Source organism: Rhineura floridana, chromosome 9 (genome assembly GCF_030035675.1).
Source record: "Rhineura floridana isolate rRhiFlo1 chromosome 9, rRhiFlo1.hap2, whole genome shotgun sequence".
In the NCBI taxonomy this organism is placed as follows: domain Eukaryota; kingdom Metazoa; phylum Chordata; class Lepidosauria; order Squamata; family Rhineuridae; genus Rhineura; species Rhineura floridana.
Genome location: NC_084488.1, coordinates 2,192,731 through 2,220,162, shown reverse-complemented (window position 1 = coordinate 2,220,162; position 27,432 = coordinate 2,192,731). Strand labels below are relative to the sequence as shown.

Here is a 27,432-nt window from a genome sequence, read left to right as displayed (position 1 = left end):
TAGGAATGTAAGTTTTCCCCCTTTTGCTCTTCATCCGACAAAACTTTTGGAATAGCTTTTATAAGGTGAGCAAGAACCGAGCTGGCAGAGGTAATCTTGGATGTGGTGCTGGAGAACCCTTTCAAGGTCATGGCCTCCATGATGAGCATGGGCTGTCCCAACTAATTTGGCCAGATATACCATTGACCTGGTCTTTGCCACAGAGCAGATTGGTCCCTAACACTTCACTCGAGGAGGGTGAGGTACCATCTGCTTTGAAGGATGTGGTGGTGCATCCCCTCCTTAAGAAGATCTCCCTGGACCCAGAAGAGTTAAACTGTTGCCCAGTTGCAGATACCCCTTTTTGGTCAAGGTGCTTGAGAAGGTGGTGATGGTCCAGCTTTAAGCATGCTTGGAGGAAATTGAATATTTGAATTTGTTCTAGTCAGGCTTCAAGACTGGCCATGGCACTGAAACTGCCTTGGTCGCCCTGGTTGATGACGTTTGTTGGGAGAGATAGGAGGAATGTGATCCTGCTTGTTCTCCTTGATCTCTTAGCAGCTTTTCATACTGTTGACCATGGTATCCTTCTGGAAGTCTCGAGGTGGGGGTTGAGAGCACTATGATTCAGTGGTTCCACTCATACCTCCACAGCCACTTCCAAAAAGAAGTTATGGGAAGCTACTGTTCAGCACCATGGGAATTATCCTGTGATGTTCCACAGGGTTCCATCTTGTCCCCCATGCTATTTAACGTGTGTATGAAGCCACTGGGAGCTGCCATCAGGAGCTATAGAGTAAGATGTCATCAGTATGCCGATGACTCCCAGCTGTCTATTCCATTTGAATCAGGAGATGCAGTGGAGGTGTTGAACCAGTGCTTGGGGGCAGTGATGGACTGGATGTGGGCCAATAAATTGATGCTGAATCCTGAAAAGACAGATGTTATGTGTCCAGAGTTCTCATGTCCAGGAAGTGGGAAGATGGTTTGTTCTGGATGAGGTTGCTCTTCCTTTGAAGGAGCAGGTCCACAGCCTGGGTACTCCTTGATGCAGCGCTATCACTGGAGGTTCAGATGGCCTTGGTGGCTAGGAGTGCCTTTTTCCAGCTCCGGCTGGTACGCCAGTTTTGCCCGCTTTTGAACAGAGAAGACTTGGCCACAGTGCTCCATGCTCTGGTAACTTCCAGACTGGATTGTTTCAATGCACTCTATGTGGGGCTGCCCTTGAAGATGACTCGGAAACTTCAACTGGTCCAAAATGTAGCAGCCAGATTACTGGCTGGGGTTCCCTTTAGAACTCATATAAGCCCTGTTTGAAAACAGCTCCATTAGTTGCCAGTTTGTTTCCAGGCCCAATTCAAGGTGCTCACATAAGTGTTTAAAGCCCTAAATGACAGGCTCCAAATAAATGAAAGACCGCCTCCTTCTCTACATACCCTCTCAGGTGTTGAGATTAGCAGAGGGGCCCTCTTGGTAGTTCTGCCACCCTCAGAAGTTTGGGGGGTGGCCTGGGAGAGGGCATTCTATGTGGCAACCCCTAAGCTGTGGAATTCCCTCCCCACCGAGGTGCGGTTGGCAATTTCATTGTACAACTTCTGGTGAATGCTGAAGACACACCTCTTTACCCCGGCCTTCACAACACCTGAGATGTATATTTTTAGGACCCACCCTATTTTCTGTGATGTTGTTTAGGTTGCTTTTAACTGTTTTTAATTATGTGTTTTAAAACTGTTGTAACCCTCCTTGGGACCTTTGAGTGAAGGGTGGATAATAAATAATAATAATAATAATAGTAGTAGTAATAATAAAACATGAACTGTTTATAAGAAGTAATCAAAGATTGCTATCTCCTTCCCTGCTCACAGGGAAGTTGGTTATAATTGCCTGTGTGGGGAGGAGGGGTCCGTGATGATGGGGTATGCTCTCTGGGTGTGGCCTTCAGTGTTGAATGGGTTTGGAGGGACACTATTGGATCTCTTTTTCATGGACAGACTACTACATGAGCAAAGCTGATTATGCAGACTTTTTCCAGTCTAGCTTCTTCCCCAATTTTGGGGAATGAGCTGTTGACTGATAAGGCTCTTGACTGATAAAGATAGGAGAGGGACTGTTCCATATCTAGTAGTACTTAAAGAATGTCAGTAGGTACCCACCTGTTTCCAGGCACAGTATAAGGTGTTCTTTTTAACCTATTAAGTCCTAAATTGCTTGGTGTATCTGAAGTGCAACCTGTTTCCATATGACAATTGTTTTACAATTGTTACACTCTTTGTCAGAGACCTTGCTTTGTATGGCTTCATCTTCTGATATGAGGTTACCAGGATCTGGGCTTTTCTGTGGGGGTGGGCCTCATACTTTCCCCACACTTATTTATCTGGCAAATACTCTGAACTTCAGGTAAAATGTGTATTACCAGGCATTTGGTGGGATCTAAAAGAGTTGAAAAGTAGCAATAATTTGTTGTTAGATTGTGTTTTTTCCCCATCTTATTTTTAAATATGTTAGCTAAATGGAATTTCCCTTTTTCAGCTTTAGAAAATTAGAAAACAATATTGAGGAATGCTGCCAATCTCACATTCCAGCATAATCCTAAAGTGTCTGGTTGCAACTTGTACAATGTCTGTACTTACAAAGCTTTTATTACAAATATGACAGTGCTATGATAGGACCTGAACTCAGGCTAGTGATACTTCTTCACGTATAACAAATCTTGGGTTCCTGACAGGTCAGCTGTTCTTATCAGTTAGTTTCATACACTTTATAGAGCTGCTGTCATATAGTGATTGAGGTGTGAATAGTGAAGTCCCTAGTCTTGCCTTTACCATGAATTGTGAAGTCCATAAATTGCCATGAATTAACTAAATGGCCTTCAGCAAGTTACTTTCTTTTGGCCTCAACATCCATCTGCAGTAGGGTGATAATAATGCAGACCTACTCATGAGGTTATTGTAAGGATTACAGCATGATGATGTATGCTACATATATCTTAAGCACGATTTACTTTATTCCCCAAAGATAACAGCTTGAATAAATAAAATTTACACTGTTCGTAAAATATTTACAGATATCTTTAATGGGATCGTGACCTTTTTGCCGTTGGTGCAATCCGATGAAGGGAAATACAATGTGAAGCAGTGCAATGCTTATCAAGTTCGGCTTCTGCATATGCAAGATAACGAATGGTGGGTGCTGAAAATACTTTCCAGTCTTTTGAATGTCTTTGACATGCAACAAACCTTGTTTTGTGGAATCATTGCAGTGTCTGATTGTGGTTGCTAAAGATACAACATTTTTGGAAATTTTGGAAGCCATTAAATAATAATAAAAAAATCCTCCCAACTTACATATTGAAATAAAAGCAATAGCGTGTATCACACCTAAACTGATTTTACTACTTTTGTAGCAAATAGCTACAAATAGCTCTGAGCAATTAAAGTTGACTTACTTACTTACTTTTGTAGCATAAAATGCATCATATAAAATTGTGCTTTTGATGTATTTTTGAAATTTACAAAGTTTCTATGTATGTTTACTCAGACTTATCCTGATTAGTAGAATTTTTCCCAATGAAGCACACATAAGATTGCAGCCTCAAAAGTATGAATGTCCAAAATTAAGGCAAGCAAAATTATGAATATACCAGATAGAGGGAGAGAAAGAGCTCCAAACCTCTCTTTTCTGTGCTACCCAAACACATATTTCTTAGTTTTTGTCATCTGAGATGTAGAAAAAAAATTGAAAATGGCAACCACAAATTGTGTAATAAACGACTGAACATTTATTTAGACATGGTCAGCTACAGTTATGGTATTAAGGATTCAGTTAAATTTTATAAGATGATGGAAATTATTTATTTAATAGTGTGTTATCATACATGTAGCATATTGCCTGTGGCAATAAGTATCCTTAAATACTAGTATCTAAAACAGTAACATAAATACTAGCATCTCTAATCAGAATCTGTTTCTCAAGAATAAATAACTTCTGACCCTAAATCTGAGGTTTCATTTTTATCTTCATGGACTTCAGAAAACTTGAATTTTGCACAGATTGTCACCCACCCAGGTATCCCCGCCCCCGGTGATAAAATTAGGAATGTAGGGTAACTCAGAAAAAAGAACTCACTTTGTATGAATCAAGTCCTTTTTAAAGCAAGGATTTATACACTCAAAAATGTGTTGTATAAAGATTTTTTAGGTAAGACAATCTACAACTTTATAGAATGGTGGTTTCTGTGTATACTGTAGAGATATACAACACTCAGATATCTGTGCAACATAGCCTCTTATTCTTGTTCTGTGCATGCTTCAGTTTCTCCATGTGAAAGAAACCATCTCATGTTTAGAATTCTCACACCAAATATGAAATAACATGTGAAATTATATAATAATAATAATAATAATAATAATAATAATAATAATAATAATAATAATAATAAAATTATTTATTGGTCGCCTATCTGTCCAAGTTAATGGACACTCTAGGCGACTTACAACCATAAAACAATACACAATGCACAAGATACAAAATATAACACAACACAATCTTAATCAGCCTTAAAACCAATATCCAGTTTAAAACATCCTAAAACTAATCCTCCCCAACCCCATAGGCCTGCCTGAATAGCCAGGTCTTTAGGGCTCGGCGAAAACCTAGCAGGGAGGGAGCGTGTCAAAGATCGAAAGGAAGGGAGTTCCAGAGGGTGGGGGCCACAACCGAAAATGCCCTCTCTCTGGTCCGCACCAGCCTAGCTGTTCTAACCGGTGGGACCGAGAGAAGGTCTTGTGAGGCTGATCTTGTCAGGCGGCATACTTTTCTTTTCTTTTCCCTCTGCCCCATTTTTCTTGTTTTTTTCTAGAGGGCTTTATATCTCTATTGTCCCAAATTAGCTGTCTGGATAAAAATATTTCTTTAAAATTCATTGGATTTTTCAATTCATGTGGTTCAGTTATGCTAAGCTTCTCTCTTTTTAAAAATAGCCAGGCCTAAAATGTAGATTGGCATTTAATAGAAACTAGGAAGATTGGACCCAGCCATGGTGACATATGTCTTAGTCATATCCAGATGGGCCTGCTGTGATCTGTTCCATGTAAGGCTGCCTTCAGAAGTCTCTGGAAATTTCATCTGGTCAAGAATGTGGCAAGATGTGTGTTAGTGGGCTCTTACTCTGGGAGCACATCATGTGACATCCATTTTTCCAATATTATTGACACAACTTTGACCTGAAGTTGTACCATGTCAATAGCACAATTCAGAGTTCTGACTATTCCCCTTTAAAGCCTTAAATGGTTTGGGTCAGGATACCCAAAGGACCATCTCTTCCCTGTATGAATCTGGCCACCCTTCAAGATCTGCTGGGGTAGCTCTTCTTCACATTCCAGTGAAAGTGGAGGCATGATTATTTGGGATTCCAGAGAGAGCCTTTTCTACAGCTGTGCCCAAACTGGCATTTTCTTCCCTGGGAAATTTGGTTGGCCCCTTCCTTGACCTTCTGTCAAACATTTTTCAAGCAGGCATTTTAGCCTGTCAGACTGAGTTGTTTTTAATAGGCTAATCCCCTGTTAGTTTTGCCTGCTGTTCTTGCCTCTGGTTTTAAGGTTTTAGGATGGTACTGATTTTTCTAATGGCTTTTGTGGATGTTTTTAAAATTGTTCATAAGCCACTCCAAGCATTGTGTCTGCAATGAAAGGGCAGGGTATAATTTTTTCTAAATTGTTTAAACTAAGAAAAATAGGTGGTATAAGTACAAGTTATATTTGTCTGTGATTTTATTCCCTGTCTTCTGATAGGAACGAGCAGTTGCAAAATTGAATAAGATAAGACTGGGCAGTGCGCTAGGCCCTCAAGTATCCCAAAATGTTTTATCTTTCCTCCTAGTTCTCACCCCCCTTTTCTGGGAAGGGTTTACGTAGCCCAGTTAAATTCACACACCCATGCTATAAATATTCAGGAGCCACTTCACACAAGCAGCTTCCTATGTTTGGGTATTTGATAGTAGGGATGGGGTTTGCTGTTCGATCCTGATCCACCCTTTTTTTGTTCCCCACTTGCCGATTGCATCCACTGTGGGGTTTTTTAGTGATTTGATCTGCAGGTGTTTTTTGTTGTAAATGCTTATGTAAATGATCACAGTGTTCCATGTTTTTTTCCTATCTACATATCAACGAGGCAGATAATCCCTTTGAGTCTGTCTCTTGTCTTGGGCTAACTGATGTGCTGCTTAATGATTCCATTTTGCTATTTGCTGTACTTGAATTACTTTGTCAGCAGCAGTGCATTATCACCACCACCACTAGTACCACCTTGTACTTTTATTCTCTCTGTCTTGAAAATCTGCTTCCCTCCCCCCTTTCTGAACCAATCCTGAATGCTTTGGAGTTTCTGCTGCTCCCCCCCCAAAGCACTGTTTAATATAACTGTATTCCCTATTTAACTTGTTAGTTAAAGCTACAGAGAAGCCTTTTCAGTATGAACCCTCTAAATGCTGTACTTTCTATTCCCCCTGACCACCTCCTCTTCCTCCTGAACAAGAGTTAGTTTCATGTTAGCACAGCCCCCACCGCCACCCTGCCATGGTGTGGGAGAAAGCAAGAGATCACAGTATCTCTTTGCATTGTCAAAGCACATTCTAACTAATTCTCGGTGAGCCCTTACAGCCCCATATAACTCCCTCCCCTCCCCTCCCACACCGCTTCTAGGTTTTGCTGTTCTTTCTAACTGCTGAAGGAGCTCACCGTCTCCTCATAGGCTCTAGTAGGGGCACACTGATAGCCTCTACAGATTGCTGTAGCAACAAGGTGTGGCTCAGATTTTTTAGGCAGCTGCATTATTTCTGATAGGCACCCAAAGAGATGTGCTGTAATGGAGATCTGTACAATACACACTTCGGGTTCCTGTTAGACCCCCCTTCATATACCTGGCAAGAAAAGAATGAAGGTTTTGTGAACTCATTGGTGCTCTAGTTTTTCTCTTTTTATTCCAAGCAATGCTATGCAATTGGTAGAATTTAAAGCAACCTTTCAGCTGGTCAGTTACACGTTAGCAAAGCAAATACAGGCTCTCACTTTTCTTATTTCCCCTTCCTGCCCCCTTCCTTGATGTGGGCATGTCTAAGCTTCCCTGTTAATTTGTTGTTAACCCCTTCAGTGCTCTTTCACCTTGCGTTCCTATCTACACCCTTAAATCAAAGTGGAAAAAAGCATAAGTTCATGAAAATAAACAAAGATGGGATGGAACTAAATTGCAGTTTGATGGAATGCGAATGGATTGGGACCAGCAAGTGGACTGCAACCCTAATGACATATATAGCTTAGGGCAGGCAGCCAAAATTCTTTGAATTATATGACATTAATAACTCAATTGTTTTGGTAATATATAATGGACAAATGGCAATCGTTATCACACCTACACTGTTACAAATGCAGCAACTTTGAGGAAATTTTGAAGATAATTACATAAAATAGGAGGATTTTTTAAAAAAATCCATGCTGTTTACAGCCACAGCTGCAAAATTCGTGTCAATTACAGCCGTGGCCCACCACAAGAAATCAGTGCTGGTCCAAAAAGACAGTGGACTGTCGAATCCAGTTGGAATCCAGCACTAAGTCCGATTTAGCAGATATTCCCCCCCCAATCCCTACCTGATAGTGTAACACACAAACTGAATAATAATTTGGCCTGTGGCACAGATCTCCTCAGACTCTTTATCATTGAACTTCTCTGATTTCTTTTAATTTTTTTTAATGTTGCAGGTCTATGTCAATGTTATCATCACCTTCAGAAAACTATATTTCAGATGGACTTGTATACCCTAAAACAACTTGGCTTGGAAGTGAACTGCTGTCAAAACTGGTTAAATGGTCCACAGAGACCACCGAAAGTGAATTTAAGAATACACTTTCTCTCATTTCTGTGGCTAGATACAGCAAAATGTACCAAGATCTAAAGGAAAAGTACAAAGAGATTGTAAAGGTAAACAGCAGAACAGTCAGATCACTTTTTTTACTATCTTTTTTTAAAATTATGATTGATGTGAAAGCAGTTGTGTTGCACATTTGAATGCATGTTCAAGAAACTTCATTAGAATGTTTCACCCAATATTTGTAGATTTTTGTACGGTGGGGTAAGTTTGTATTTGTAATATGGGACAGTGATGGGCAAAAGGACTGCAGAGATTCTCCAGTTTGCCTCTAAAACAACACCCGTCCTTCAAAATGCTTTGACCTTGTCAAATGTAGTTAAGGCAGAGAGGCACAGTGCTCAGCTGCCAATACTCCATTCTCCTCTTCTCATTCTTGCAACTTGCTCTGTGGGTCCACAGTGAAATCTACAAAAATAGAGCACTGCTGTAGAAAATCCCTCCAAGACATGTGGCTTGTTCAGTGGCATGCCTTGAATTGATTGGGCAGGAGTTGGTTGATGCTCCATGTCCAGTCTGGATGTACAACTTGGATCGACTTGAATGTTAGTCCCCACAGGAGGAGGCCCCACAAAAGCTCTTTTCTGTTAGTGCTTCTCACAGCAGCTGTCATATTTAAAAGGGTTTTGCCTCGTAATCATTTGCAAAATCTAAACATTAGGGTTGTATATTGGGACAAGATCCCTCCTTGTGTCCCCTTTCATTTTCAGAACAATTAATTTTAAATTGATCTAACGTAGTGTTATGAAACTTGCTTTACGTTTCATCATCATTTAAGTTTCATACATCAGGGGGAGAAGGAGACTTGTGAGCTTGTAAATTTTGAGTTCCATGGATATCTTGCTTCTGTTATGCATTCCAGATTCAGATGTGTTCATTCAATTTAATTTCATTGATTACTCTTAATGTTCAGTGCTTGATTCCCCATTGCTAGGTACATCTGAACATCTGCTAAAGAAAATTGGTGGGTTGTAGACATTTCTGAGGTATATTCAAGGGTTCATGCTTAGTTCATTCAGCCTCTACCCTGGTCTGTTTAGTGTCTCTGTTGCCTTTGAGAGTACAACCTAGGATGCACCCAATGCTATATATTGCAGGGTAAAATTGGTACTTGTGGGCAAGCTGTCCTTCAGGGAAGCTTGTCCACCATTACTGACCTTTAGATACGCATCAAATGAGTTCCAGGGTTGCATAGAACAGTTTTGAAAGTTCTGTCTTGAAATGCACTCTAGTGTCTGGCACAATATGACCAGCTGTTACTGCCCATATAATATTCGGTCCATTTGGCCTAGTTGCAGTTGTTTATAACTGGCCTGATGTTATTTAGAAATAAGAAAAGAAGGTTGATGCTGCTTGAGCTGCAAAGCAGAAATTATGTACCACACCCATGAGATCTGAGTCTTGAATACTTCCATGAAGCTCATGAATCTTACTGCAGGTGAAAACTGCATCTTATAGAAGCCCTTAGTCTGTCAATAATTGGAGACTCCTGATTATTCCATTCTGCATTCCAAAACTGGTGCAGATTTATTTTATCAATATAAGAGATGGATACTCTGCAGTTGCTGTATGTGTCAAATGATAGCCAGTTTTTGATTAATATCGCTTTTCTAAGGATATACAGTATGTCCAGAAAACTGAAGAGGGCCAATGTTTAACATGGCTGCAGATGCAATAAAATGCTTTACTGTTGGAGGGAGATCATTTTAATAACATGCTGAAGGAGAATGGCTTCATTTTTTCCCCCACACTCATACCCTGCTAGTTTTCCTTCTTCAATTCCCCATTTAGCTTGTCCCTTGGAAAGAAATGCTGCTTGTGAGGTAGGTAAGCGTCTGTGCTGTAAGCAGCTTAATATACAAGGATGACTTAACCAACCAAGTGCTGCTACCATTTCAGGAGGCTAAAAGGGTGTTAGTGCAAAGATAGGATTTTTGATATATTGAGGTGCATTGTGATGTGTTCTGTGTCAGTATTGGCTGCCTTTTTCTAGAATTCCTTCTGGTAGTAAGACTGTCCCACGAGTTTTATTTGTAAATGATTAGTGAGCTTTCCGGCGATGTATTTAGTGGTGTAATAACAAAAGCATGCATTTTTGGTGAGTTTGTGGTGTAATTTGGTAATATTATTCTGCAAACCCCTAATTAAGAGGAATTTTCTGTATGACTTTTCCCTGTACTGCTATATGATGTACAAGCAATTGGATAGGAATCCTCAAACTTCAGCCTAGTAAGCCTCCCCAAGCCAAGCTCCATAAATGAAAAGTCAGTGCTTAGATGGGCAAGCAGATCAAAAGAGAGAGCAGGGTGTAGTGCCCCATGCCTTTGGAGTTTTTTATCACCTGGGGTCTGCCAGACCATAATAGTTCAGGCCTATTATTGGCTGGCTTGTTGTCTCTACTGTATTTTAGTGTTTTTTATGGAAATTGCCTTCTAGATGAGGATGGACTAAACTTTCATCATCCCGGACCCACTGGCCATGCTGGCTTGGGATGATGGGAATCCACCAACATCTGGAAGACCACAGATTCGTCATCTCTGCAGGCTACATGTTCCCCATCCCTGTTCTGCTGTATCAGAAAAAGTATTGGGGGGGCAGTAGGTGGTTGACTTTATTACATTTATCTCTCACTTTCCCCCCCAAGAAGCTCAAGGTGGTGTACAAACATGGTTCTTTCCTTCCCAATTTTATCCTCACAACAACCCTGTGAGGTAAGTTACACTGAGAGACAGTGACCCAGTGAGCTTTATGGCCAAGCGGGGATTTGAACCCTAGTCTCTCTGGTCCCAGTCTGTTACTGAAACCTCTACACCACTCTGGTGTCGTGATGACAGTGCCTGTTGAGATGCAGGCTGATTCCAGGTGAAAGAAATATTAACCCAGCATGACCTCCACAGCATGGCCAGAATGACTTCTTTATGACTGGGGCTCCATGCCGACCTGGTAGTGTCTGAATCTGCTTATCCATGTGGGTGGGAAGGGTGGTGTAATAACAACACTTATTACACCATGGAATTGTTGCTTGGCAGTAGCTAGCTCTACTGCAGTGAAATTTAAGTTGACCCTGAAACATCTTCTAGGAGAGTTGATGGACTCGCTGCTTCGTGTCTGAGTTCTCCAGGGAGACCCACCATTGAATAGGTTTTCTGTGGGCTTTCTATGGATGTATATGTTTGTAAACCTTTGTGTGTGTACTCTAGATATTTGGAATAGCATATGGTTTTAAATACTTACAGTTATTGCCTTGTCACTTTGCTTGTTTATCTGCAGGTATGGCCTGAAGTAACAGATCCTGAAAAGTTTGTATATGAGGATGTTGCTATAGCTGCATATCTGCTGGTAGGTGGTGGTACAAAATAGCTCTAAAAATGTAGATTTTTTTTTTAAAAAAAAGCAAATTTCACAGTGTGGTTTTAAAAGAATATGAGCAATTGAGGACAAAATGGAATTTGCCAAATGGAAATTTTATTTTCAAATGCACAGTTTGGTTAAAGTCCTGTGGATTGTGGACAGAATAATGGCATCAGCTTGTTGATGCCTTCATTTCCAAGGGATGACTGATAATGATGGATGTTGGCTTTGGGTTTTAAAATATTTTATTTACCATGTGTTTATTATATCTGTATGAAAAGGAAGTGCAAACCTCATTAAACAGAAAAAATGAAAGTCTATGACATACAAGGAAAACAATAAGAACTAAACACATAGGGAAAACAATTATTAGCAAGTCAGTTTGGAACAGTCCACTTAAATTATTCTGCCTTCACAGGAAGATTAACTAGGAAGAGATTAACTTTGCTCCTCCTTGAAGAGGGTACTGTACAGTTTTGTTGCTGGTTCTGAAAATGTGCCATACTTTCATTGGAACTGGGAGAAGGGCATTACCTCTTGGTCTTGGGGTGCAGAAGGGGTTCATTTCCTGAGTCATGCTGGTCGCAGGATGTTTACTAGCATTTTGAATTGTACCCAGAAGCTAACTGGAAATGCGTGCAAGCTACACAACACTGACGTTATATGTTCCTGATTTCCTGACAGCCTATAACCAACAAAAACTGAGCAGCTGCTACAGCTGATGGGTTTATTTTGTGATTATCTGATGAGCTCATTGGTCCATGGATGGATCACTGGATTCATGGTAGTTCATAAGGATGCACCTCTGATAGTTTAGTGTAATATTCAAATTTGTAAATTATGATCAGAAAGAATCTTAAAGGTTGACCTTTAATTTGTCATCTTCTAAAGTCTAATCCTTGTTCAGTGTTTTGCTGGTGTTCACAACAAATTTATTTTATTGTGAACAGCTCCATTTTGCTATTTAATGAGCATTCATTCTGTGTGAGTTGTTACGAGGCAGGGCCATGGAGCCTGCTAAATTACAATTCCCACCCCACACCCCCACCTAATGGTATGGCTGGTTATGCTTTCCCACGAGGTTTTGTGCGAAGAGTAACAAGGGCAGAAATTAAGATGCAAAACTAAAGCTATGGGATAAATGTTCTGCATAAATGTAATCTTGTTCTTTGGCAAATTTCCCTCACCCACAGTGAATCCCATTGTTTGTTAGGAGCCTTAGTTTTCAGGGCCAGTAAGAGATACATACACACACACATACACAACATCACCAGACTTTCATACCCTCCTTGGCACGAGGGGGAGAGAGGAAAAAGTCTTTTAAAACTGAGGCTTGAATCTAAAAAAAAAGGAGAGGAAGAAAGAGGAAGTGGGGCTGAGGAACATCAGAGCTCCCACACACGTGTACGACGCTCTCAAGGAACGCATCAAGGACTGCAGGGACAGAACCGGGGAGACTCTGGGTCTCGGTCCAAAACCTTGAGACCAAGAGATTCCTTCCTGGTTTTGGATCAGAGCTCTTCCACATAGCTTCAGCTGTATTCAACCGCCCACTCCGGGCATAGGATAGGTAATCTCTCATACCTTTCATCTCTTATAGTAATAGGGTCCTTTGATTTCTTTAGTTTAAAGTTATGAATGGGTTAGGATATTAATGATTAATGCTGTCACGCACCCAAGTAATTCTGTAATCCTTTCCTACTCTTTCTCTCAATAAAAGACAGCTTTGCTTTATTTTGGTTTGGACCTGCATTTCTTGGGTTAAATATATACACCATTTAGGCACATTTCAGGGCAAAGCACTTGTTTTATCCCTAGCAAAAGATCCCCTCCTCTCAAGGAGGTGTGTTTCATGGGACATGAGGGTAGCAAATTCACACACTCAGGTTCCCAAGAGCACATGTCGTAACTGTGTGTGTGTGTGTGTGTGTGTGTGTGTGTGTGTGTGTGTGTGTGTGTGTGTGTGTGTGTGTGTGTGTGTGTGTGTGTGTGTGTGTGTGTGTGTGTGTGTGTGTGTGTGTGTGTGTGTGTGTGCGCGCGCGCGCGCGCGCACACACACTTCTCAGTAGGCATGTATTGGATTGCAGCCTAGATGACTTTGTGTATATTTTCCCATCATTTTCTTATTGCAAATAGTCCTGTCTTTGGGGGAAGTGGGTTGGTCCATTCAGCTGTAATTGCACATCCTGAATTTGCCCGTATGTGGTTGAATCCTACCTGAAAATAGCAATGGTCTGGAAGCACCCTAAATCTACTTGTGACTGTGAGTAAAGCCGTATTGTTTCCTCGGCAATCTCCTTGAGGCATAATGCCTTGCAGCCAAGGATCGCCCTGTCTCTTCAACCAAAATACACCCTCACGGTTATGTATGATATATGTGACTGGTACAATTACATCACTAACCTTTACATCAGGGATAACCAACATGGTATCCTTCAGATATTCCCACTCAAGAATGAACAATGGTGAGGGATGATGGGAGTTGTAGTCTAGAATATCTGGAGTGCATCAGGTTGGCTGTACCTGCTGTACATCAGTCACAGTCATTTACAGACCAGTTGCTGAGTTTGAGAGTAGATGTAGGAAACTATGGAAATCTTCAGCCTGAGTATCAGCATTATCAGACAACACATACCAGCCACAATTTCTCAAGAAATAGAGCTGGGTAGCTTTTGTGTTGCTGTGCTTTAACCCTCAATTCTGGTCTTGTGTAAAGTTGAAGATCATTGTTTGCTGGGTTTGTTAACATGTCATGGAGTTTTTCTTCCATCCTCTTAAGTATTTATTTAGCATCCCATCAATATACTATGTATCTGTTGCCTGGAGTTCATATTTGCAGTTCTTAATGCATTCTTCCAAATTGTAAAGTTCATTTTGTAAATATTATCAGGAAAGCTAACATGATGGGCTAAGACAAGTGAGAGACTGAATGGTATAATCTCCTCATTTAGCCTTTTTCATTCTGTGTTTGTTTGTTTACTCTAAGCTGACAGTGTGCCTGGATAAGATCATTACTGGAGTGTCTAGAGATGACATTATTTAAAAGTTTCATTTTAACTTTATATTTGCTAACTTCTTAAAGGAAGTAGTAATTGCAGTTCTTTCAAAATTGCAATTTAATGGAGTCTTTTGATACTGATTACATAAAGAAAAAAGACTGACATTTCTTTATCCTTCTTATCAAAATAGAATGTGGCCATGTACCCCAGTTGTAAACACCTTCTTGGTCTCTCTAAACTGATATGCCTTTTATAGTTTTCCACATTGATTAATGCTGCTTTGTCATTTGCAGTTTCTGAAATTTGGGTTTTGTCCTTTTTCTTTCAGATCCTTTGGGAAGATGAGAGAGCTGAGAGAGGGTTGTCTGAAAAACAGTCTTTTGTGGATCTTGGCTGTGGAAATGGTCTCCTGGTTCACATATTAAGCAATGAGGGGGTAAATAACATGCAGTTCTCAACTTCTACCTGTTTTCCACTCACTGTGCTAAATAAATACTACTGTGCTGCTGTGCCTGTCAATCCTGTACCTGCCTGACCATAATATCCTTTCATTCACTTATGCAGTCTGAGGGCAATGGGCTGTTGGAGCAGAATGTTCATTCTGGGAAGGAGGGGAAAAGCAGGTTCCCTGCAGATGCTCTTTCCTTAGTCAGTAGCTGGGGTTTGAATGGTATTCTTCTTGGGATAGAGGAGATACAATCTCTTAGTCTCCTAGCTGCAGTATGGGGCCAGAGTGAGCCTGGATCTGTTTGTTTTAAAGTGTATATTAATATTTTGTATTTTATTGTGTTTTTTATTTTAAGCTGCTTTGGAATCCTTTTTGACAGAAAAGCAGCATACAAATATCATCACTGCTTGAGCCCCTAACAGCATGTAGTATCCTGATTGGGACTTAGAATAGAAGCATTTGTATTAAGGAGAAAGCATGCACTGCCATGTGTTTTTGTAGGTCCTGCATAAATATAAATACTCATCTTAGTGCTGATTAAACATAACCAGCCAATATGCTAGGATGAGAGGTAAAGACTTCCAGGTAAAAATATGATTTTACAAGCAGACGTGAATCCTGTGAGCACTTCTTAGAATCGTTATTTGTGATCCATGTGACTCACAGTGATTTCAGGATGTATTGCACTGTTTCATTTTTGGGAAGAGAAAAGTATTTAAAAAGTAAGGTATTATGAGTATAATAAAACTAATAATTCATACATGAAATTTTTCAGCATCCAGGCAAAGGAACTGATGTCAGAAGAAGAAAAATATGGGACATGTATGGACCACAGACACATTTGGAGGTATCATTAAAACGTGTGCTTTCTGTATGATACGCTTCTGTATGCTTCTTGCTCGGATCTGCTTTTTGCAAACAAACTCCCTCAATATTTACAGCACAATCCTATGAACTAAGAAGTAAATTCCATTGAGTTCAGTGAGGCTTACCGCAGGAATATGGATATAGGATTGCAATATAAGGCCAAAGAATATCTTTATATGAAGCATATAAAAATATAATGCAACACATTTTGTAAGTCTGTATTTGTGCACAATATTAGGTTGACATTGATACTTCCTGAGAACAGAAGCATCTTTTCCCCCCTCTAGCTTTGTTGTTAACATTGGATATTTATAATTGATCTCTCAAACTGAATAATAGTAAGTGGCTGTAATAGGAGGCAGAGGAGTGGGTGCCTTGCTGAGGAGTCTTAAGTTGACCATTCGTAGGGTTTCCAGAAAGGCCTGATATTTCTGTTCATTTCTTCTGTGATAAAGCACCATCCTTTTATGAATTTCATGCAGTGTGTGTGTGCGTGCAATTTAATAAACGATGCAAGAAGTGTCTTACCTTTTAAAATAAATGGAGAACAAATTTCAAGCAAGATAGAAAAGCTATAATATTTTCTTTTGTATGGATGTAACTTAGCTTTTAAATCCTCCTACACTTGTAAAAAGCACTTTCCTAACTGGAACAATTTGGAACCATTTTCAAAATGTACAGCATGCTATTAGTAACTGAAGCTATTTTAGAGACGTAATCATACATGTCTAAAATCTAATACGGATGATAGTAGCTTTCAATAGAAAAACACTACTAGCAGTTTTGTTTATGTTGTGCAACTTATGTAAAACCATTGTCTTGTTTCCTTTTAGGAAAACACAGTTAGTCCAAACAATCAGTATCCAGATGTTGACTGGCTAATTGGAAATCATTCTGATGAGCTGACACCATGGATACCTGTAATTGCAGCCAGGTACCAAACCTTAGTGCTTCTGAAAATAGCGGGGGGGGGGCTCTGAAGTTGTGATGAAGAGCCAGTATGAAATTATTATTTTATTTATTAACTGCCTTTCTATCATAGTACATAGTGCATTTTAAACAGAGCAAATAAGGACAGTATAAAACCCAATACATTTCAAAGTTACAGTAGGATGGGCAGGATCTGTAGTTGAAGGAATGAAGTCTGTGAGAATGACAATAAAAGCTTCAGTACAGACAGTGAGAGCTTGTGGAGATGAGCTCTAGATGGAAGAAGCCTGGGACATTTTGGTCTATTAGAAAAGAGTAACATCCGGTACCTGATGGGGCTGGGTTTAAGGGCCTTGAGTGCCTGAAAGGTTTCTTCATATTTGCTCGACACCAAATACTGTGAGAAAGTGCCTGTTGGAGGAAGAAAAAGGACAGCCTTGGAAAGTGATGTGAGGGAGCAGGGAAGCCCTGGAAAGGGAGAGGTGGGGAAAAACAAACTGAAAGGCTGGTAAGAGAATTGATGTGGAACTGCCAAAGGGGGGGATATTTATTGATTTATTTTCTTACCTGCCCTTCACCATAAGGTCCAAGGACAAGTTGCAACAGTGTAAAAATAGAATATTAAAGTCAGTTAAAACCATTTGCAAACAGAAGAATAAGATGGGTCCTACCAAGTATCTCTGGTGACAAAGGCCAGGGTAAAGAGAGCCACCAGGGGGCAGCAGTATGTTTAGATAAGACATACCAACTCAGTTCTGTTTTATTTCTGTGTTAGCCGTGGGTCACGAAAGAATACAGAATTCTGTATACAATAAACAATATCCATGTTTTAGAGTTTCCAGAAAATAGGTCAAGAAAAATATTTTATCAATTACAATAGTGGTCCACAACATGGGAGTGGATGGAGATATTCAAAGCATAAAAAAGACAACACCTACCCTTTTTGAGATAATTTGCAGTGTCAAGTAGCACTTGGTGTTTGATAATTTGAGAGTAAAATCATAAATGACTTTTGTGATGTCTGGACTAATATTTTGAAACTGAAAACATTAAACAGCGATATTCCTATTCCACTACCAGATTAGTGTTTGCAGCTCATGATTGAGTGGAACTAGGTCTAACAACATGAAGGCAAATAGGTTTGATCAAGGAGAAACCTATTTGTGGGATCCTTGTAGTTTTGAGAACATTGTAGCTGGAAAAGTAGTGGATCAGAGAAACAAGTAGGAGTGTTACAGACCGAGAGACTCCTCTAGTTGAGCTAACACGCTTCTTCTCGCACTTAAGCCCAGTCCTGGAATGATTTTGAGCATACCACCGTTGCTGTGGACTGATCAGTCTTCTCAGTAGCTCCTCACTGATATTAACTACCCCTGCTTGATTGCATAGTGACATAAATATTCATATCCAGTAGATGAAAATATCTGAACCAAACAGGAACCAGCTGAGATGAAGCCTCTGCATTTTTACGTTATTTAATGCAGGACAGGAGCTTTCACAAATCTTCATCCTATTTACCATTATCCAAGTAGCATAGAATCAATGGGCTTGAAGCTTATGTGGATCTAGGTCAGGGGTTAGCCAGGGTTGTGCCCTCCAGATGTTGTGCCCATCCAGCATGGCCAGTGGTCAGGGATGATGGAAGTTGTTGTCCAGCAACATCTGGAGGGTGCCACTTTGGTCAAAGCATCTGAATCTCCAAGGCAAAACTCAGGAATATTTTTTAAAAGAAAAAGATTACTTTGAGGGGGAGAGATATAGTTACAGCATATATATAAAAAAGAAGGAAATAGCATTCATACTCATTAATGTACTGGCCTAGCTGAGATGCTAAAAAACAACAACAGCATTACTCTTGCATCCAAATCCTGAACATTTATACTTGAAAGGTAGTCCCACCAATTTTGGTGGGACTGACTTCCAGGTAAAAATGCTTAGTATTTCTGTCTTTTACAAAAAGTGTTAAACTCTCCGATGGATCCACAGTTGGCTACAGAATCATACTCAAAGAGTGCTTACCAATGGCTCCTTCTCAAACTGGGGGAGGTAACGAACAGGTTATCAACAGGCTCAGTCCTGGGCCCAGTGCTCTTCAACTTTTTTTATTAATGACTTGGATAAGGAGGTGCAGGGAATGCTTATCAAATTTGCAGATGGTACAAAATTGGGAGGGATAGCTAATATCCTGGAGGACAGAAACAGAATTCAGAGTGATCATGGGCTAAAAACAGAATTAAATTTAACATGCAAAGTTCTGCACCTAGGAAAAAGAAACCAAACACAGAGTTTTAAGATGGGGGATACTTAGCTTAGCAAAACGACATACAAGAAGGATCTTGGAATTGTTGTTGATCACAAGCTGAATATGAGCCAACAGTGCAATGCGGCTGCAAAAAAAAGGCAACTGCTATTTTAGGCTGCATTAACAGAGTATAGTTTCCAAATTGTGTGAAGTATTAGTTCCCCTCTATTTGGCAGGAGTTAGGTCTCATCTTGGAGACATCACACTTTAAGAAGGATGCAGACAAACTGGAACGGGTTCAGAGGAGGGCAATAAGGATGATCAGGGAACTGGAAACAAAGCCCTGTTAGGAGAGACTGAAAGAACTAGGCACGTTTAGCCTGGAAGGATCTCTTCTCGATCACCCCAGAGTACAGGACATGGAATAATGGAACCAAGTTACAAGAAGCCAGTTTTCAGGTGAACATCAGGAAAACCGTCCTCAATGGAACCAATTCTCCAGGGATGTGCTATGCTGTCCAACACTGGAGGCATTCAAGAGGCAGCTGGACAGCCACCTGTCGGGTATGCTTTATGATGGATTCCTGCACTGAGCAGGGGGTTGGCCTTGATGGCCTTATAGGCCCCTTCCAACTCTACTATTCTATGATTCCATCAAAGCAGCATGGAGATTTAGATAATTTCCAGTGCATAGTTGTTGATTTTGTCAGCTACTGGGAAGGACATTGATTTTGATGAGCTGGTGTGTAAATAGGAAATTTAATTTCTCAATTTCTCATAACCACAAGCTTTATATAGCATCATAAAAAATATGACCAGGTCTCCCTCCCAAAGCACTCCTTCACTTCCTAGGATTTTTTTAAAGTTAACCCATTCTCCATAGCAGTCGTTATAAACTTTTACCTGCAAAATGCTTGCCTAGGCTGCCGTTACTGATAAATCTACCTTGTAAACAGAACTCCCCCAAACCCTGTAATTCTAATATCAAAAAATGTCTGCTTTTAAAACTGAGGGTTAGTTCTCATAGTGGTGACTAATTGGAAGCCATGTTAAATTGTGCCTACAGCTGGCTTGCCCATAGGTGTTCATGTGAAGTCACTTACTTGCAGGCAGGGCTGTGGAGTCGTGGAGTCGGAGTTGAAAGCAATTTTGGGTGGAGTCAGAGTCGGAAGAAATGTTCTGACTCCGTCTTCAAAATAATTTTTGATTGACAAATTTTTAAAAATATAAATTCAAAATGTCAAAGAAGCTTCCCATGAAGTCAGCTGTAGTTGAGCATTTCACCATAACTCAAGATGGAAAACATTTTGTGTGTCAGTGTATGACACAGGACCCAGATGAAGACAAATGCTGTGATGCCAAGACCAGCGCATATTCAGGCAGCGATAAAAATGCTCCTATGAGAGCTTCCAATTTAAAAAGACATTTACAGCGCTTTCCAGGGCTGTGGAGTTGGAAGCAATTTTGGGTGGAGTCGGAGTCGGACAGTAGAAAAATAGAGGAGTCGGAGTCAGACAGTAGAAAAATAGAGGAGTCGGACTCAAAGGTTTGGCTCCACAGCCCTGCTTGCAGGATTGATTTACATTTTTATTCTGCGCTGTTGCCAAGGAGCAACAATATACACAAGTACAACAAAACATAAACCATATTATGCTTGCTGCATCTATGTGTGGTTGGTTAGGCTGAGAGTGACTCCCTGTGAGATTTATGGCTCACTAGAGATTTGAACCTGGATTGCCTAAGTTCTAGATTGACACTAACTTTTAAGAACATAAGAACATAAGAAGTGCCTGCTGGAACAGGCCAGTGGCCCATCTAGTCAAGCATCCTGTTCTCACAGTGGCCAACCAGGTGCCTGGAGGAAGCCCGCAAGCAGGACCCGAGTGCAATAACACTCTCCCCTCCTGAGGCTTCCGGCAGCTGGTTTTCAGAAGCATGCTGCCTCTGACTAGGGTGGCAGAGCACAGCCATCACAGCTAGTAGCCATTGATAGCCCTGTCCTCCATGAATTTGTCTAATCTTCTTTTAAAGCCATCCAAGCTGGTGGCCATTACTGTATCTTGTGGGAGCAAATTCCATAGTTTAACTATGCGCTGAGTAAAGAAGTACTTCCTTTTGTCTGTCCTGAATCTTCCAACATTCAGCTTCTTTGAATGTCCACGAGTTCTAGTATTAGAATTCTATTAGAATTCTTTGAGAATATAGCATATAGATAGAGGTGATCCAGTGGACATTGTGTACTTAGACTTTCAAAAAGCGTTTGACAAGGTACCTCACCAAAGACTTCTGAGGAAGCTTAGCAGTCGTGGAATAAGAGGTCCTCTTGTGGATAAGGAATTGGTTAAGAAGCAGAAAGCAGAGAGTAGGAATAAACGGACAGTTCTCCCAATGGAGAGCTGTAGAAAGTGGAGTCCCTCAAGGATCGGTATTGGGACCTGTACTTTTCAACTTGTTCATTAATGACCTAGAATTAGGAGTGAGCAGTCAAGTGGCCAAGTTTGCTGACGACACTTAATTGTTTAGGGTTGGTAAAACAAAAAGGGATTGCGAAGAGCTCCAAAAAGACCTCTCCAAACTGAGTGGATGGGCGGAAAAATGGCAAATGCAATTCAATATAAACAAGTGTAAAATTATGCATATTGGAGCAAAAAATCTGAATTTCACATATACGCTCATGGGGTCTGAACTGGCGGTGACTGACCAGGAAAGAGACCTCGGGGTTGTAGTGGACAGCACGATGAAAATGTCGACCCAGTGTGTGGCAGCTGTGAAAAAGACTAATTCCATGCTAGGGATAATTAGGAAAGGTATTGAAAATAAAACAGCCAATATCATAATGCCGTTGTATAAATCTATGGTGCGGCCGCATTTGGAATACTGTGTACAGTTCTGGTCGCCTCATCTCAAAAAGGATATTCTAGAGTTGGAAAAGGGTCAGAAGAGGGCAACCAGAATGATCAAGGGGATGGAGCGACTCCCTTACGAGGAAAGGTTGCAGCATTTGGGGCTTTTTAGTTTAGAGAAAAGGCGGGTCAGAGGAGACATGATAGAAGTGTATAAAATTATGCATGGCATTGAGAAAGTGGATAGAGAAAAGATTTTCTTCCTCTAGTTTTCCAGGGACAGAAGTTAAGCTAACTGGCCTGTAATTTCCAGGATCCCCCCTGGATCCTTTTTTGCATATTGGCGTTACATTTGCCACTTTCCAGTCCTCAGGCACGGAGGAGGACCCGAGGGACAAGTTACATATTTTAGTTAGCAGATCAGCAATTTCACCTTTGAGTTCTTTGAGAACTCTCGGGTGGATGCCATCCGGGCCCGGTGATTTCTCAGTTTTTATATTGTCCATTAAGCCTAGAACTTCCTCTCTCGTTACCACTATTTGTCTCAGTTCCTCAGAATCCCTTCCTGCAAATGTTAGTTCAGGTTCAGGGATCTGCCCTATATCTTCCACTGTGAAGACAGATGCAAAGAATTCATTTAGCTTCTCTGCAATCTCCTTATCGTTCTTTAGTACAGTTCTTTAAAACCTTTAAAACTGGCCTCTGCACCTGCTTCATGTACTGCAATTAAAAAAATAGTGTTGAGAACAATCTCCTCCATATCTTGTTTTTAAGGGGTTTCTGCTGTATATGAAAAGCTCTTGACATGGAAAAAGCCATTAAAAAAGGAGATATTTAAAGCAGTCTCCACATGGCTGTTTTTATGTGCTCCAGTACTTAATTATCTTTCCCCCCTTCTGTTGCTTGAGGCATGCAGTAATTAACTGCAGGTGTTATAATTAAGTTGTGTGATCTTTACTTGCAGACTCAGAAATGAGGTGTTATACCTGTGAGTGTCTCTAGGATTCTTCAGCCTCCCCCCAAAGCATTAACCTAGCTCTGCAGCGTTTGGAGTAAGCTAGCCTTTCTCTTCACTGAATTCATTCTTTTTTATTTTTGAAGAAGTCACTTCATTGGTTGAGTACTCAAAATGATAAAATGAAGCTGGAGAGGACTTATAGTAGAACGCATGCTTTGCATACAGGAGGTCCCAGGTTCAATCCCTGGCAATCTGTAGTGACAAGGACTGGGTAACAATTGAAAGGAAAGACCTTTGCCTGAGCCTGTGGAGAACTGTTGCATAGACAAATAGTCTGACCTATTGCAAAACAGCTTATTTTTACCTAAACTGCCTTTTTCTTGGCTAAATGGGAAAACTGGACAAACTAGTAGAGAGATCCCATGGAAGAAACTGCAAAGGAAAGTGAGGTTTGAGATGAAATAAATGTAAACACTTGGAGGAATCTGGTGTCCTTTCACCTGGAAGCCAAATTCCAGGAAATAAAGGGAACTTTGACCCATCCATGGTTCAGTATGCTAAGAAGAAAGTTTAGATTTTGGATAACATGGCAGAATTGAAAGGGAAAATATGAAATCCGTCAGATCTTGACGCTTACTTTCTGTCTCACTCTTGTCAAATCCAGGTGGTGTAGCAGATTATAGGTTTACAAAAGTGCTGTAAATGCCTTTTCAGTTCATTTAGCACATTTGACTTTACCTCTTGCCCTGTTGCAGGTCTTCCTATTCTTGTCGCTATTTTCTGTTGCCTTGCTGCTTCTTTGATTTCTATGGAAAATACAACCGAAGGCAAAGTAAGAAGTCCCAGTATAGAGAATATCTTGATTTTGTTACAGAAGTGGGCTTTGTATGTGGTTTTCATGTGGAAGAAGATTGCCTTAGAATTCCTTCAACAAAAAGGGTAACTTTCAGTTAATTTGCTTTTTTTAAATCAAGGGCTATGTGTCACACTTTGCATTCAAGTCAGAAAAGAGTGAAAGCAAAGCTGTAATCGATGGTCTTGGACATGTAGTTTGTGAAGGGTGCTGAGAATTGTTAGGAGACTCCTACTGTTCATAGAGCTACAGTTCCCTGAGTGGTTTAACAGTCAGTCCATCTTCCCAGAGAGCTCTGGAAATTGTAGCTCCATGAGGATGATAGGGGTCTCCTAGCATCTTTCACAAACTACCCTTCCCAGGATTTTTTGGGGGAAGCCATTACTGTTTAAAGTAGAATAATAGTGGAATAAATGTATGGTGTGAATGTGGTTGTGCTCTAAAGGGGAGGGGGAAACAAACTCTTTAGGACCCCAGGGATTCCTATTGTCTGGTGTCCAAATAACTCATGTATCAGTCATTTAAATCTTCACCAGAGTCGGCTGTGGAGACCTTGTCCAAGTGCCTGGAATCCGTGAGTGGATGGATGGGAAGGAACAGGCTGAAGTTGAACCCCGATAAGACCGAGGTGCTGCTCGTGGGGGACAAGAGAAGGTTGGGAGATGTTGACCTGAAGTTCAACGGGGTGAGTCTACCCCTGAAGGACCAGGTCCGTAGCCTTGGGGTTGTACTTGATTCCAGGCTGTCCATGGAGGCTCAGATTTCGGCAGTGAGCCGGGCAACCTGGTATCAACTACACCTCATACGAAGGCTGCAACCCTACCTTCCTGCTCATCAGCTCCCACTGGTAGTACATGCCCTGGTCACCTCTCGATTGGATTACTGTAACGTGCTCTACGTGGGGTTACCCTTGAAAATGGTCCGGAAACTACAACTTATACAAAACGCGGCGGCTCGATTACTTATGAATAGTCGCCGCCAGGATCACATCACACCTGTGTTGTTCGATCTACACTGGCTTCCTGTTGTTTTCCGGGCCCAATTCAAGGTGTTGGTATTAACCTTCAAATCCCTATACGGTTTCGGCCTAGTCTATCTAAAGGAGCGCCTTCAATGCCACCAATTATGCCGCCCGACACGATCAGCCACACAGGGCCTTCTCTCAATCCCGCCGACAAAAACAGCTAGATTGCCGGGAACTAGAGAGAGGGCATTCTCAGTGGCGGCCCCCACTCTTTGGAACTCCCTCCCACAAGATCTACGGCACGCCTCTTCCCTAAATGCATTTTGCAAAGCCTTAAAGACCTGACTCTTTCAACAGGCCTTTGGGACCTCCGGGGAGGGTTAACTCTTATGATTAAATGCCTCGTACCCTGCATTATTATTACTTGCTGCTGCACTGTTTTATTTGTATTATTGTATTTTACTATATTGTATTTTAATTCTTTTTATGTACGTCGCCTAGAGTGGCCATTGGCCAGATAGGCGACATATAAATTAAATTTATTATTTATTATTATTATTATTATAGCTCTGACTTAATTCATTGGCTAAAAACACTGACAGGTGGGAGCAGCAAGGTTCATTTCACAGAAATTGCTTAGAAATCTCCTCCCCGCTCAGAGCAATGACCAAGCCGAAGATGTATCCAGCTCTGTGTGTCAGGCCAATGACCATTTGAGACAGTCCCATAGTCACCATGGAGGCCACGAAATCCTGAGTTGGACCTCAGCATGGATATCATCAGCACCACATAGGAGATCAGCTCGCCCAGCCAGGCAGACTGTTGGGCGGGAGGGCAGATGGTACCTCAGTAGTATCCTTAACCTGTCTCTTCAGCCCAGCACCAGATGCAGGCCCTCTAGATCTGCTTCAAGGAAGAGGGGTTTCCTGCTGATGGAGAATGACAAGATTGCATTGCTTATCAAATTTGCAGATGATACAAAATTGGGGGGCATAGCTAATACAGTGGAAGACAGAAACAGAATTCAAAGGGACCATGATAGGCTGGAGCATTGGGCTGAAAACAACAGAATGAAATTCAACAGGGATAAATGCAAAGTTCTACACCTAGGAAAAAGAAACCAAATGCCCAGTTATAAGATGGGAGATACTTGGCTCAGCAATATGACATGTGAGAAGGATCTTGGAATTGTTGTTGATCACAAGCTGAATATGAGCCAACAGTGTGATGTGGCTGCAAAAAAGGCAAATGCTATATTAGGCTGCATTACCAGAAGTATAGTGTCCAAATTGTATGAAGTATTAGTTCCCCTCTATTCAGTACTGGTTAGGCCTCATTTTGAATACTGCATCCAGTTCTGGTCTCTGCACTTTAAGAAAGATGCAGACAAACTGGAACAGGTTCAGAGGAGGGCAAGAAGGATGATCAGGGGACCGGAAACAAAGCCGTATGAGGAGAGACTGAAAGAACTGGGCATGTTTAGCCTGGAGAAGAGAAGACTGAGGGGACATATGATAGCACTTTTCAAGTACATGAAAGGTTGTCACATGGAGGAGGGCCGGGATCTCTTCTCGATCGTTCCAGAGTGCAGGGAGCCAGATATCAACTGGACATCAGGAAAAACTTCCTAACTGTTAGAGCCGTATTACAATGGAACCAATTACCTAGAGAGGTAGTGGGCTCTCCCAACACTGGAGACCTTCAAGAGGCAGGTGGATAACTCTACTATTCTATGAATGAACTCTGGTGGACCACAGGAATTTCCTGTCCCCTCCAGTCTGGCTTGGTATTCCAACTTTAACCTATCAATTGACAAGATTGCATTGTAAACCTTAAGGATCAAGAGGCTGTAACTGTTGGTGGTTCTCTTCTCCCAATTTCTTTTCCCTCTGGGCTTTCCACAGTCAAACCCTGCATATAAGATTGGTTGGTCTAGTGCCCTGATATATCCCTGTGAGAAACATTTAGTGGTGGAGTAATTATTGCATTGATGCTCATACTGGAATTTGAAAAGAAACTCAGCTCGGTTTGGCTGGTGACTGGTGAGTTTTCTCCTCCCCTGTAGCTGCAGACAGCTTAAACGAGGATTATGCTCTCTGCTTTGTAGTCATCTGTGATGTGCTGAACCTTGTCTGAGTGGGACAATAATCGATTGGTGATTGTATGGTGGAGAACATTGCCTTAGTGCAGGGTGACTGGTCACTGCAAGCGCTATAATTGTGTAAAATAATAACATTAAGAGAAACTGCCTGGTGGGTGTATCTTTCTGTCTGTCTTCAGGGCAAATTATTTTTTATTGTCTAAATAGCAATTATTCTGCTTTTCTTAGGTGTGCTTAATTGGGATGTCCAGAACATATCTAGCAACACAGGATACTGTACTTGAGGAACGGAGAGCACAATATATCAATAGACACCAATCCTGCAGCATAGTGGCACCAGATCCAATGGGTGGATTTCATCAAAATGACTGTCCTCCAAGTACCAGCAGTGTCGCTTGCCTAATAGCAGATCCAGAAATATCTCAAAAGGCAGATGTGGGGAAACTCTTAATGTCAGGATTTCTGCCCAGGGGAAAAGAGCAAGTGAGAAACTGCACTACTCTCCCACAGGATTTTGTAGACAAAATGGCTTTGAAGGTAGCAAAATTGTTGTTAAATGAAACCGAAGAGAGTCTGCATGAAACTTCCAAAACATGGAATCGAGGAGGTGAGATTTTTGCTTAACATATTAAATACAAAGTGGAAATTTGCAATGAATTAAAATTGGAATAGCACATACAGTGGGGTGGCAGGAAAGGAGGGGAAGAGAGATACACAGCTGGAGTGAAGTGAGGGGAGGACCCAGAATCGACTTCTGTGCATGGAAAGGTGCTATTTAGGTGCAGCCCTTTATTAACAATAGATTTCTAGACTGAGCTCTTGCACAATAGCCTTGGTTGCACTCAAAAAATGGAGAACTTGCATGTGTTTTGGGGTGGTGAGAGGGAAACTAGGAGTGGATTGTTGTCGAGAATAAATTGGTTTTCTGCATATTATTCATGTAAAGGAAGTGGGGTAGTGATTAATTTCTAAAAAGGTG

At 41.1% G+C, this 27,432-nt stretch overlaps 1 protein-coding gene across 3 annotated transcripts in view; it reads left to right on the top strand.

Moving 5' to 3' along the window:
* The window catches only part of TRMT44 (tRNA methyltransferase 44 homolog), a 43,528-nt gene that overhangs the window by 2,195 nt on the left and 13,901 nt on the right, over window positions 1–27,432 (top strand). For all 3 annotated transcript variants that reach the window (XR_009757834.1, XM_061584207.1, XM_061584208.1), the window contains exons 2-9: window positions 3,044–3,161; window positions 7,731–7,950; window positions 11,168–11,236; window positions 14,576–14,683; window positions 15,471–15,542; window positions 16,396–16,496; window positions 23,291–23,474; window positions 26,682–27,060. Coding sequence is in view for 2 of the 3 variants with exons in the window: in XM_061584207.1 (XP_061440191.1) it covers window positions 3,044–3,161; window positions 7,731–7,950; window positions 11,168–11,236; window positions 14,576–14,683; window positions 15,471–15,542; window positions 16,396–16,496; window positions 23,291–23,474; window positions 26,682–27,060 (1,251 nt within the window). In the remaining variant the exon portion in view is untranslated. The remainder of the gene's footprint in view (window positions 1–3,043; window positions 3,162–7,730; window positions 7,951–11,167; window positions 11,237–14,575; window positions 14,684–15,470; window positions 15,543–16,395; window positions 16,497–23,290; window positions 23,475–26,681; window positions 27,061–27,432) is intronic.